At 31.9% G+C, this 12,550-nt stretch overlaps 1 protein-coding gene across 2 annotated transcripts in view; it reads left to right on the top strand.

The window, feature by feature from the left end:
• Positions 1-12,550, top strand: part of LOC117169009 (ecto-NOX disulfide-thiol exchanger 2) — a 91,383-nt gene that overhangs the window by 68,274 nt on the left and 10,559 nt on the right. The window contains exons 7-8 of one of the 2 annotated variants that reach the window (XM_033355061.1): positions 5,492-5,598; positions 6,588-6,782. In XM_033355061.1, the coding sequence (XP_033210952.1) occupies positions 5,492-5,598; positions 6,588-6,782 (302 nt within the window). Of the gene's footprint in view, positions 1-5,428; positions 5,599-6,587; positions 6,783-12,550 lie in introns of both variants that reach the window. The other variant, XM_033355060.1, reaches the window with a different exon arrangement.

The raw sequence follows: 12,550 nt of genomic DNA, 5'->3' as shown, positions 1-12,550 counted from the left end.
TTTAGGTGGAAGGAGTGATTCAATCACAACTTGCAGGAGTGCTACGATACGAGAATGGTCCCTGAACGAGGAGGTTACATGGCATGACTGCATGCTCTGTGGTGCAAGAAACACCCAGAGCTATTGCACTTTTCGTGTCAACGTCTGCGAAACGATGTCGAACTACTCCAAAAAGGGGCTATATAAGCGGAGCGCCTACTCTACCACAGCCAGATAAATCCAGCAAAAGAGTAAGAGTGGTGACACTAAGACCAATCTCGGGCAGGCATCTGATAGAAGAAGAGCGATGCTTCATGACCCGGAGAAACATCAACATCCAGGTGTCTCTCAAGCTCAAAGATCTGGCTGAAATGGATGACGAGCTTCGTGGAGATTTTTCCGAAGAATCCGACTTTTGAACTATCAATTATGTATATAATGCAGTAAGAGCTTTGGCTTTGGTTCGAAAGTTCGCGCGCGAACTCAAGATCCGTTATCACACTTAACAAGTTAAAGCTGCTGATCATGAGGCAGCATATTGTTGACAGAATACGGATACTATCTAACCCTAAGAGAAGTCTAGAACCTGATCCCTCTCGATTCTTCCACGAACTTCCAGTCATTGTCGGCCGTCTGCCCAAACCAGAGGTGGTCCAAGCATGTTTGAGAGAAGTCTACGAAGTTCAGCATAGACTAAACGAAAACTGTTGAGAACATTAATAGCTTCAAGGAGCTGTGTGGTGTCCTCATAACAGCTGAGGAAGAATGCCCACCCATCAGTACCGAGGAGGTGAAAAATGTATTAAAAGACATGAAGAACAATATATTTCTTCTAGTAAACAATAATATGTATTTAGAAGAAAATTCGAATTTAGTAATAAAAGTTTCTGTCGGCATATCTTGTCCATGGTATCAGATTCTTCATTGGCTTTGTTTTTCTACATTGTTCATCAGGATTGCCAGAATTACTTGTTTAATTGGATTTATTTTCATCATTCAGTTAAAATAATTTTTCAAATTAAATTTCAAAATAAAATCACAACTCAAGTATTTAATTTTATCAATTCAGATGTGTTACACGAAATTTGTTGGAAACAACATGAACACCGAAGCGCGCAAGGCAGCGCAAGGCGATATTCTGCTTCTTTTGTTGTTCACTTGCGCGCTTAATTTTTTATTTCTTTTCATTCTATGAACCGTAAACCCCTCTTAATAGGAGATATACAAATATAAAACAAAATAAAATTAAGGTAACAATAATTAAAGTTACAAGTTACTGCAAAAATCGTAACTAAATTAGCTAAAAATCACTTTTTAAAATAGTAAATAAGTTACACTAAAAGTCACAAATAAAGTAATTTTTCAGTAACTTAGTTACTTGTAACAAGTTACATATTACACAAAACTGGTGTTAACAGCTAGACTGATGCTCAACGGACCGCTTTTCGGCTTGACACCTTTCCACATTGTTTAGGATAATTCGAGAACCAGTAAATATTTTATGATGTTCTTCGTCTTATATAAAAAAGGGCATTTCAGAGTTTAATTTAGCGAAGCTTAAATTTTTGCCGTTCACATCTCTGAAACATGCTGCGAATGTAGTTGAGGATCGAAAGTTGGCCAAAAACGGATAATAGATCGGTCTTACTCACTTGCGATCTCGGTCCCTATTTTTCGAAAATGCTTTTAGTTAGGGCTCAATCGATAAAACAGTTCGTTTACAGTTATTCAGCGTGTTTGGTCTGCTAGATTTAGTTCCTTTCTTCTTGTGGCTAGATTAGAGGTGGGCCGCTTACCCCGTTTTTCACTATACCGTAGCTTCATCTAACCGATTTTCATTAATTTGACCATCATCGGGAACTCATCTGAAATAGTGTAAGTCATGGTTTGGGATATATTTTCACATAGAATTGTTTAAAAAATTGCCAAAGAAACTGTTTTATTAATTATTTAAGATTGCCATTGCTTGAAAGAATGCAAGCGCATTACATGTCTGTTCATACCGTTTGTCCATTTTAATTGCTTTTTTGGCTTTTGAATCGCTGCTTTTATTTTTGTTTTAATCAGGCCATCTGCTTCTGAAGAATGTGGTGGTGGTAGGAACATCATCAGCATGTTGTATTGTATTGTTTGACCGGTCGTCGCTTGACGCTTTTCCCTTCGAGTCAGCCTTTCATTTAATGTTTATTGGTCGGCTTTCTGAGATAATTAGGTTAATCCTGATCAGGGATTCAAGCGAAATTAAGGGGCATTTTTTGAAATTTGACAATTATTGCGATAAATCGAAAAGAATTTGGCTAAAAACTAAGCTAAGTCTAAAAAATTATAGAAATATAATAAGCCTACGAAGGCGCAATGTCAAAATTATGTGTTAATCGTATTTTATACAATAAAGAACGAAAAGGAACGTAACGAAACTTTCCTTACGTTCCTTTTTGTTTCTTTCCACATAAAACTTTGATGAAACACAAATTTGACTATGTGCCTCCGTAGCTGCCTTATTTTTTAGTGACTTTTTATACTTGGCATTATTTTCAGGTAAATTATATGGAATTTTAAGAAATAATTGGAAAATATCTGAAAATGCCCCTTAGTTTCGTTCGAATCCCTGATCCTGATGTTCTTAAGCTTAGCGATAAGATGTCTTACCGCAACTTTCTGTATCTGAGGATACTTTGCAGAAAAATGTATCCTAAAATTGTATGTCATTTCGCGTTTAGTTTTAAATTTCGTGTTTTCTTAGTAGAGACGTATCAATTCTTATTTCATTATTGTATTGCATTGAATGATGTCCTGCGGTATTTCTGTTGAGGCAGTTGGTTACAAATCGCAAACGCTAGCCGAAGCATTCTCAGCAGGCACTGGGGATATTCCACTGTTTACTGTTTGTTTCTGATGTTCTTTCTGACCGGTGTTTTGATTCGTGAGATCTTTCTGACCATCTCGCTGCTCATTATCACCATTGTCTCATCCCGCATGCTCTTGTCCCCAGCGGTGATTCCAGGGGCGTCTCGACGATACTCGGAAAGTAACCATTGTTCCTAAAAATTCGTAATATTTTCCACATTATTTTTGGGTTTTGATGTTTCTCTTAGTCCGTTTCGTCTTCGTTCTCTGTTTGCATAGAATAGTAAACCCTATTAGTAACAGTGCTACTACCAGCGTAGACATCAAAGTAATGAGAGGAAAGCTCAAGCCCTGCCTAATAAAAATTATAATGATTGAATACTCTAATTAGAGTGCACAATATATGCGGTGACGTCCGCTGCTCATAATAACTGCTATATTTTTTTTAAAGTAAAAGAATACAACTGTTTCATATATTTTTTAAACGATAATTGAAAGAAAACGCTGTCAATACAAGTAAGGTACTTCTTACAAGTAATGCTTAAGCGAGATTACAAGAATAAGGTGCAAGTACGAGGTGTGGTGTTTCGGGTTTAAAAATGGATTTGAAAAATCTCAGCTAGATGGTTCCGATGAAATTGGAGAAAATAAGGTGGGTGAGGAATACTGACATCGTTTTTAGGTGCTAATCTTTCAACGACTAAAATTCCCGTTTTTTAAACTTAATTTCTTGGAAAGTCAGTTTCCAGTTGCATGCTAAGCGTTAAAACTGGTGTTGGATCCCACATTATAAAGAAAGAGAATGTTATATTACGATCATTATTAGTTATACAAAAGCTGCAGTTAAATCTGCTCATCGTTATTATAAATTTTCTTTGAAAGTTTAATTTCCACATCAAAATGAATGCAAAATAAAACCAATAAATCTGTATTCAGGATTGTATGTTCCGAAGAAAGAATGTGATTGTGCTTTAAAAAAAAAATAGGATAGTCCAAGGCATGTAGGGAAATATAAAAGTAAATATAGATCTGAAAGAAGTTTATCAAGCTTTTGTTGGATTTGCTACTGAATATATTTTCCTCTTGATAAGTTGCTTTTTCATAGGCATGAAACGAAAGACTAACCAATTCTAAGAGATTTATCCTGCTTTTGAGTGTTGGGGAAGTTACTAAAAAAAATAAAATAAAATAATTACCGATACTGATTAAAGTTACTTGAACTACTTTGAAAGTATTCACAAAAGCATAATTTCAAAGTTCTTAAATTCAAATGCTTTTAACGGGTTTTGACGTAATTTAATACACCAATTTTCAAATTTGTACGATTATAATGTGCGATATAAGGTCTCCAATTATTCTCATAAAAGCATTTTTATAAGAAAATCTTAAGTTTGAATCTTTCGAATTCGTAAAACTTTAATTAAAATTTGGTGGCGTTAAAAAATTCATACAAACATGTAGGTCTTTATATTTTGAAAATTGTTCAAAAGCTTCCGTTGTTACTCCCCAACACTACAGTTGGCTCGAAGCACAGGGTGGCCGCTGAACCTAGAAATCATTAAAAAGCAAGAAATCACAGGAAATTTATTACAGTTTTTAATAGAAAAAACCTATTATATCACATTAAATGTAACTGACAAATGAAATTATGCAATTTTGAATAAGTTCGATTTGAAATTCTTTAAATTTTCTTATGTTCCAATTAATTTTCTAATGCTCCTATTGGTGCACTAACTTAATTGACCATTTTTAAAGTATTGAAACTTTAAGTTTGAAATTCTAAATTTGCGCATTTTTAAACGCATCAAATTGGAAATTGTTTAGTTTGAAAGCTTTGTTTCTAAAGATGTTTGTTTTAAATTCTCTTTAGTTTCGTTTTTAGCTCAATTTATTTCCAATCTAAACAATTTGCAAAATACATTTTTGAATGCTTGGACGATTTCGTATTAAAAGATTTGTAGATTTATCATTTTTGATTTAATAATGTTCCAAATTGAAAATGTAATTAAATTCGGCAGGAAAGTCGCCAAATTTAAATGGAGTGTTGAAAATTAAACTTTTTCAACTTGACAGCCTTGATATAATTACTTAACAAATTGTTTAAACTTAAGTGTTTAAAATTCTTGTTTGCTGAATTTTCAATTTCAAGCGCTACAAGTTCAATAATACTCGATATCCAAAATTGTTCAATCTTAATATCTTTCAGTCCAAAAGCAAAAAAAAAAATCTTAAGCGATTCTCATGTATTTTATTTTGAAATGGTATCTTAATTTTGAAGTTCCTAATTAGAACTGGACTTATTCATATTAGAATGCCTCCAGTTATTTCCTAATTGTACATTATTGAAAGATTGAATTTTGTAATTGTCGAAAATTTAAATTAAATGCTTCAAATTCAGAAGAGTTTTATTTGTAATATTTTAAGATGCATTTTCGTTTTGAAAACACGCAAGCTGTCTAAAAACGAAAAATTACATATTTTTTCTGACATTTCAGTGGCCACCTTGTTATATTAAAATTAAAATGACTAACCATTTATCGTAAAAAATGCAAAGGAAATAAGTACAAAGATTAGAACAAATTTAGCTGAAACTTTCAAGCAGGGTGTACAATAGAGGATTTGTTGTGTTTTTGTATGCGACATGCGACATCCGTGTCATCGACAGTCAGTCAGATCGAACGAGTATTTACTGCGGCCAGCCACAAGAAAGTTTGGGATCACTTCACCAAGGCCCAAAGGAAGAACATCGAAATGTGGAAGAAACAATCCTCGGTATGTATTCGCATTTCGATCCAACTTAGCGTCATTGTGATAGAACTTTAAGGACAGACTATTACCAGAACCAAGTTGTATCCTGAAATGCTGCTATGCTCAAGCAAATTTATCCTCATGAGTTTCATCTCGATCGTTTGTTTTGTTGACCAAAATTTTGAACGCAGAGTCATGCAGGTAAGTGATTAGGCAAGATTAGTTTTCGGGACAGTCAGACACACGCTTTCTACTACGACAGTTACAACTCTTATCGGTAATTACAAAAACACAAACTAGGAGAGGTAACAACAGAAATAAACACGAAATAAGACAGTCATAGACGACTAACGGTACAGGTAAAAACTTAAGGGCTTCAGTTTTTTTCGAGTTAGTTTTCTATTACGCGGCCTGGAGTCTTCAAGGTCCTTAGCGACAATGAAGTTCCTTTCATCGAAATTTCTGTACTTTAGAGTATACGATATGAACTTTGAGGATAAGGTAAGATAATACCCAGAGCGTACTCCAAAGATTTAATATACATCCGTGGGAATTAAGAAAGAAGAATAAGGTCTCTGAATTACTGAAAAGATTTCTGAAAGCAAAGATGATGATTATCAAAAAGTATTAAAATCCAATGTGTTTTTTTTGCATTGCTTCAAGCGTAGCAATTTTTTATAAGGATATTACGAAAATCTGATCCCTGATACATAACTTATACTTAATGTACTTAGTGGCTCACAAACAATGTTTTGTGAAGAACTCGCTCTGTCAATCAAGGGGGTGGGTTGGGTCAGAAGACTGAGGTTTTGTTAAGTAATTATTCAAGAAATATTAGCAGAGCAATTTGTAGCAATTGATAAAGAAAATAAATGCAAATTAAATTCAATCGACCGACTACCTATCAGGAAGCATTTGTGCGCCACCGAATGTATTAAGTATCAAGTACAAATAATGCATGTATTTATCCAGTAAAATTCACACGCTTTTTCTAATTTTTTCGAAAATAACAGGAGATTAAAGCGGTTCAGTTGGAAGACGCTCTCATGGAAGGCGAAGGGGAGATGGAAGTTTCGGACTCAGAGGACGAACCTCAGCGTAAGAAGCAACGAAATTTCTCTGATAATCATGATGATATCGAAAGGGTACAGTCGTTGAAGGAAGAAAACGATAGTTTGAGATGCCAATTAGAAGCTTATAAAAACGAGGTAAATTGAGGGTCCGGTTATAGTAAGAAAATGAGCGCTCGAAAACGCAAAAAAGTATTGTCAAAGCATTTTGTGATATCCATATATTGCTTCTAGAGAATGAGATGATGGAAATTTTTTCTATTTAAAAGTTTCCTTTCCGACGTATATTTTTAATAATAAATTTGAAAAAGGGAAAAAAATTTTTTCCCAAAGTCAGTTATTTTTAAAACATAAGTTGAAGGGTAAGCACGTTTTTTAGATTGAATGGAGAAAATAATCGAGTGAACTTTAAATTTGAAACAACTTCAAGTAAGACATTTGTTCTTTACTATTGATGGAAGATTTGTGGACATCCATTTTGTAAGAAAGTACGCGACGGAGTCTATGATTGCATCGTTAGCAGATTCAGACTCTTCTAAACGTCAGTACTCTTGCCTGTACTCTCCTATAAAGGACTCCTGTATCCAATAATTATACGTTAGAAAAAAACCTGCCTGCAGAGAATAGCATTTGACATTCATAAATAAAATGTTATGATATTTTTAATAAAGCTTGAACAGATTTAGAAAGAATGAAAATATTATGATTTTAATGTACATGCAATAAAATGGTAAATAGCAAGTGTGATAAAGTTTTGTAAACTATTTTAGCCGAAAGACTACATCGAAATATATAATTATATAGCTTCAAAAAAAGTAAAATCTAGAAAGAAACTGAGCGTAAACATTTCTATAGGAAGCAAAACTATCAGTATAGTGGCACCTCTGCTGTCCATTTCGGGCAGTTATGTGCATAGTCACACCACCACACTTATATCCACCTTAACGCACACAAGCGGAAGACGTTGAGCGGCATGTCGATTGTCGAAAGGTAACAGTTCGGTCCGAAATCGAGGATTTCAATTGCACATGCTGGACGCCCAGTCCGACGTATGTGGCCTATAGAGAGAATATCGATTTTTGATGTGCTATATTTTTCTTTTTATAAAGTAGTGTAATTGGATTTTAAGAGGTATAGTTAAATTAAATATCACATTGTTAATACAATTGCAGAAGAGGAAAGGGTAAATTGTGTCAGAACCAGCTAAGAACGTTTGCGCAATTTTGACATATTGCAGGTTATGTTATTTTCTTCCCACGATCTTACGATATTTTCTCTGCGAAATATTAATGTTTTACAGGTTTTCAGTGTTTACTGATACTACATATATAATTTCGATTTTAATTTTAGGCCTATATTGCTGTCTTCAGATTTTGAACTATATAAATAGAAATCTTAGGAACGTTGTTCCGGCCACTTAGCAGTATTTTTACCAATGCCAAACGAAAAGTCTTAACTTTTATTTCGGAATATATTTTTTTCTCTCAAATACGTATCAAATTTTTGTAATTTTTGTAAATAAGATGATATTTCTTCTTTTACATGATTTTTATTTCAGATGGCCCATTTTCATTTGGATTTCTAAAGTTTTGATTTTGAAAGCGGGCGCTTGAAAAAAACAGATTTTTAAAAATCGAAAACGGCTACTGCTGAAAAGTTTTTATGCTTTATCACAAATGAAAATCTCTATTGATTTTTTTTTAATTACGAAATTTTCCGATGGTGTCGCAAAGCAGTCAAACATGCTAATCAAATATAACTTTTATTCAGGTTATAATTTTTTTAAATGAGCGAAAATGACGTGTTTTTTAATTCAGGCAACTTAAAAAAATGTTTTGTTTTATGCATGCAAAGCGAAGGGCTATGTACAAATTAGATAAACTTTCATTCTGAAATTTTGATCCACGTAACCTTCTTTTCTTAGGGTTCATAAGTTCTGACTTCGTCCGCCCCTACTTTACATAATGTTTGCCAACTAGATTTTTTTTGTGAATTTAGCAGTTATTTCCAAAATACGTAAAACGATTTGGGGTAGGGGATGGTTTGGTAAAATCTTGTTTGTCATGAATGAACAAAGTATTTTAATTTTCAACCAAGCAAAGATTTTTATTTTCAAAAATAAATAGTTGAACTTAATCTAAAAGACGAATTTTCAAGAAAATATTTAGTTCAATTCTCAACTATAATAGATTTATTTTCAACCAAACAGTTGCATTAAAAAAAAGATTAATTTTCTACCAAAATAATTGAGTTTTGCACAAATGACATGATTTTCCAAACAAGTAGTTTGAAGTTAAAAACTAAAAATGATCAAACAGTTGAATTATCTACCAAATTGTATAATTTCCATGCCAAAAAGGCCAATTTTTAACGCAAAAATATTAAGTGTCAATTAATAGAGAACGAATTTTCAACGAAGCGTTAATTTTCAAACAAAAATATTATTTTTTAACCAAAAACGACGAATGTTTCAGAAATTGCAAAAATTAGTAAAAAAAAATCAATTTTTTACCGGATTGTTAAAGTGTCAACCAAATTGTTAAATTTTCAGTTAAAAAATTAATTTTCAACCAAATCAAAATGAATGGTCAATGAGTTTGTTGAATTTCAAACCTAAAAAAATGAATTTTAAACGAAAAATGTGATACTTAATATTTTAATTAAAAAATAATTTTATTTTAAATAAAAAACAATAAAATTTTCAACTGAAAAGATTAGTTTTCTAAAAAAAGGTGGAATTATTTTACGGGTTTGAGAGCCTCCGCCCCCTGTACATACATTTACATTTCAACCTCACTCTAATTTAACAGCCTTATTTAACAATAATAATAATAATAATAATAATAATACTAAAGTTGGCGTCAAAAGTACGTGGCCCTCGCTTTAATCGGTCGCAACTGGTTCAAAAAAAAAAAAATCTCAGAAAATTCTAGGCTTCCTAAAACGAGCTGAATGTCTTAAAAAATCTGAAAAAATTCACAAGCGCTCCGTAAGGTATCTAGAATGAACGCATTTTTCCACATTTAAAATATGGAATTTTTTACTAATTACTGGCTGTTTTCCGCAAACATATTATCTTGGAAAGAAATAATGATAGGGGATACCGATGTCCCTGCCTTTTTACCTTCCAGCTATTGAGTAGTGAGCATATTCGAACACACATTCGCATCACACATTATCATTATATATCTCGTGCCTCGCACTCGATTTTGAACAAAATGCGAACTTTTCTACATTATGTTCAACCCTATTATATCAAATGCATATTATATTTATAATTTTTATAAAAGATTATTGAATTTTCTCTCGATTGTAAAAAAAATAAGATAAAAAATAAAACAAATTAAATTTTTGTAAAAACGACACAAGAGCCGGAAAATTAAAAAGACAGAGGTTGTTCAACCAAAAAACACCTACAAAAGCATTTTAAGCTTTTGTGATAAAAATACACAAAAAATTAAAAAATCAATAGATTTTATGCTTTCACGATGATCCATTTTGATAAAAAGAGATATTTCGGGTTTCACTCATGTAAGAAACTACGAATTGTATGCCGACGTTTCGTGAAAGCATAAAATCTATTAATTTTTTAATTTTTAGTGTAGTTTTATCACAAAAGCTTATAATGCATTTATAGATCTTTTTTAGTTGAACAACCTCTGTCTTTTCATTTTTTTCAGCTCTTGTGTCGTTTTTACACAAATTTAATTTGTTTATTTTTTATCTTATTTTTTTGCAATCGTGAGAAAATTAAATAATCTTTTATAAAAAGTAGGAATTTGTTGGCCCTTTTTGGTTGAGCAACTTTGGTTAATAAATTTTTTTCTTACCTTGCGTCGTTTTTCGAGAGATTTAATTTTTTCGTTTTCAATTTTATTTCTCACGATTAAAATAAAAATTACGCATCTTAACAAAAAATGATGAACAGCAAATTTGTAGTTTTTTTTTTTTTTTTTTTTTGATAGCAAATTTGACCTTAAAATGTTAATTTTCATTATTATTAGTCCGAGCTTTATCAGTGCACTAAACTCTTTCTTTTAAGGCTTGATTCGTCTCAATATTTCCCTTTAAGCCAAAGATACTTTTTTCTTGCATTAACAATTCTGGTGAATACAATTTTTATATTTTTTAATTTTCAAAGTTAGGCTGTATTAAAAAATGGACAAGTAATCCACTTGGATGTTTTCCATTTTTTCAGGACTGTTTCCCGCGTTTAGGAGCAGATGAAAGTTGACTTTCAAAATCTAGGTAGTAATAATTTTAAATAACAAAACAAATCATCAAAAAAATTATTTAAACAATCTAAATTTGCTTAAACAATTACAAATTCGTTAACCAATCTTGATAAACATTCCACTAAAGAATTGTAATATAGACAATCAGTAATAATTTTATTAACAAAACAAATCTTCAACAGAAGTATTTAAACAATCTGAATTTGTTTAAACAATTACAAAGTAATTAACCAATGATGATATATATTCCACTAAAGAAATTGTATAATTTTTATTAAAAAATAAGAATTTCTGAAACAAAAATTATTTCAACAAATTCCATGTGTTTACATAATTGAAAATTAATGAACCATTGTTAATAAATATTCCACTAGAGCAATAATAATCATTTTTAAGGGGAAAACACGAATTAAAAAAAATTTTTAACAAATTTCATTTCTTCAAATAATTGAGAATAATTAACCAACATTGATAAATACTCCACTAGATTAACTCTAATAATTTTTATTAAAAAAATTTGAATTTGCTTACACAATTACAAACTCATTAACAAATGTTGATAAACATTCTACTAAAGAAATACTAATAGTTTTTAATAAAAAACGAATTTAAAAAAATGTAAACAAATTCAGTTTGTTTAAATAATTGAAAAATAAGGAACCAATGTTAATATACATTCAACTAAACCTCTTCACTAATTCTCTATCAGTAAACAGCGAAAAACTGTGAAACGTTCAGATTTTGCAGAGAAAATATCGAAAGATCGCGGGAAGAAAATAATAACATAACCTTCAAACTGCATACCAAAAGCCGTTATTTTCTTTAGGTGCCCGTCTCGTGAACATTAAATCCTGGAGTTCGAACTGGACTGTTTCCTTTCGACAACCGTTATGTCGCTCAACAAATTACACCTGAGGGAGTGTGGATAGATGTCCGTGAGGTGGTGTGAGTATGGACATAGTTAACAAAAATTGGTTGGAGAGGCGCCACCATACTAATATTTGTACTTCCTATGAACAGTTGTAATCATCTTTTTTGTAATTGAGGAATAACCAACTTGCGAAGCCAACTTTTACTTTTTTTATTTGCTAATTCACTGAAAAACAACGGAATGTCCACAAAAATAAAGCAGTCGATTTTCTATTAAGTGGGAGAAGGGGCAGGTTCGTTAATGTTTAGTGATTGAAATGATGAGTCCTTTATTAGAGGAGTACAGGCAAGAGTGCTAACGTTGACGAGCGCTTGAATTTGCTAACGATGCAATCATAGAGTGTTTGGCCTATTTCCTTACAAAATGGATATTTCCGCCAATCTTGATTAAATCGATGTAGAGATTTCCAGAAATCTTCCTTTAAGAGCGAGGAACAAATTTCCCACTTAAAGTTGTTTCAACTTTGAAGTTCACTCGATACTTTGTTTCTCCGAAACTAAGAAATGTGCTTAGTGTCAGGTCTCAATTTTTAATTGATTATTGTTAAACAATTTGCACTGTTAACTTTGTTCTTCATTTTGCAGGCGATTTATGTTTTACAAATAAAACAAAAAAACTTGGAAAAAATTTGTTTTCCCTTTTTTCAATGTTATTATTAGAAATATACATTTGAAAGAAAAACTTTAAATAGAACAAAGTTCCGTCTTGTCATTTTCTACAAGCCCAGGTTTAAAAAACTA

This window comes from Belonocnema kinseyi, chromosome 3 (assembly GCF_010883055.1).
Source record: "Belonocnema kinseyi isolate 2016_QV_RU_SX_M_011 chromosome 3, B_treatae_v1, whole genome shotgun sequence".
NCBI lineage: Eukaryota > Metazoa > Arthropoda > Insecta > Hymenoptera > Cynipidae > Belonocnema > Belonocnema kinseyi.
This window is presented reverse-complemented; position numbering and strand designations above follow the sequence as displayed.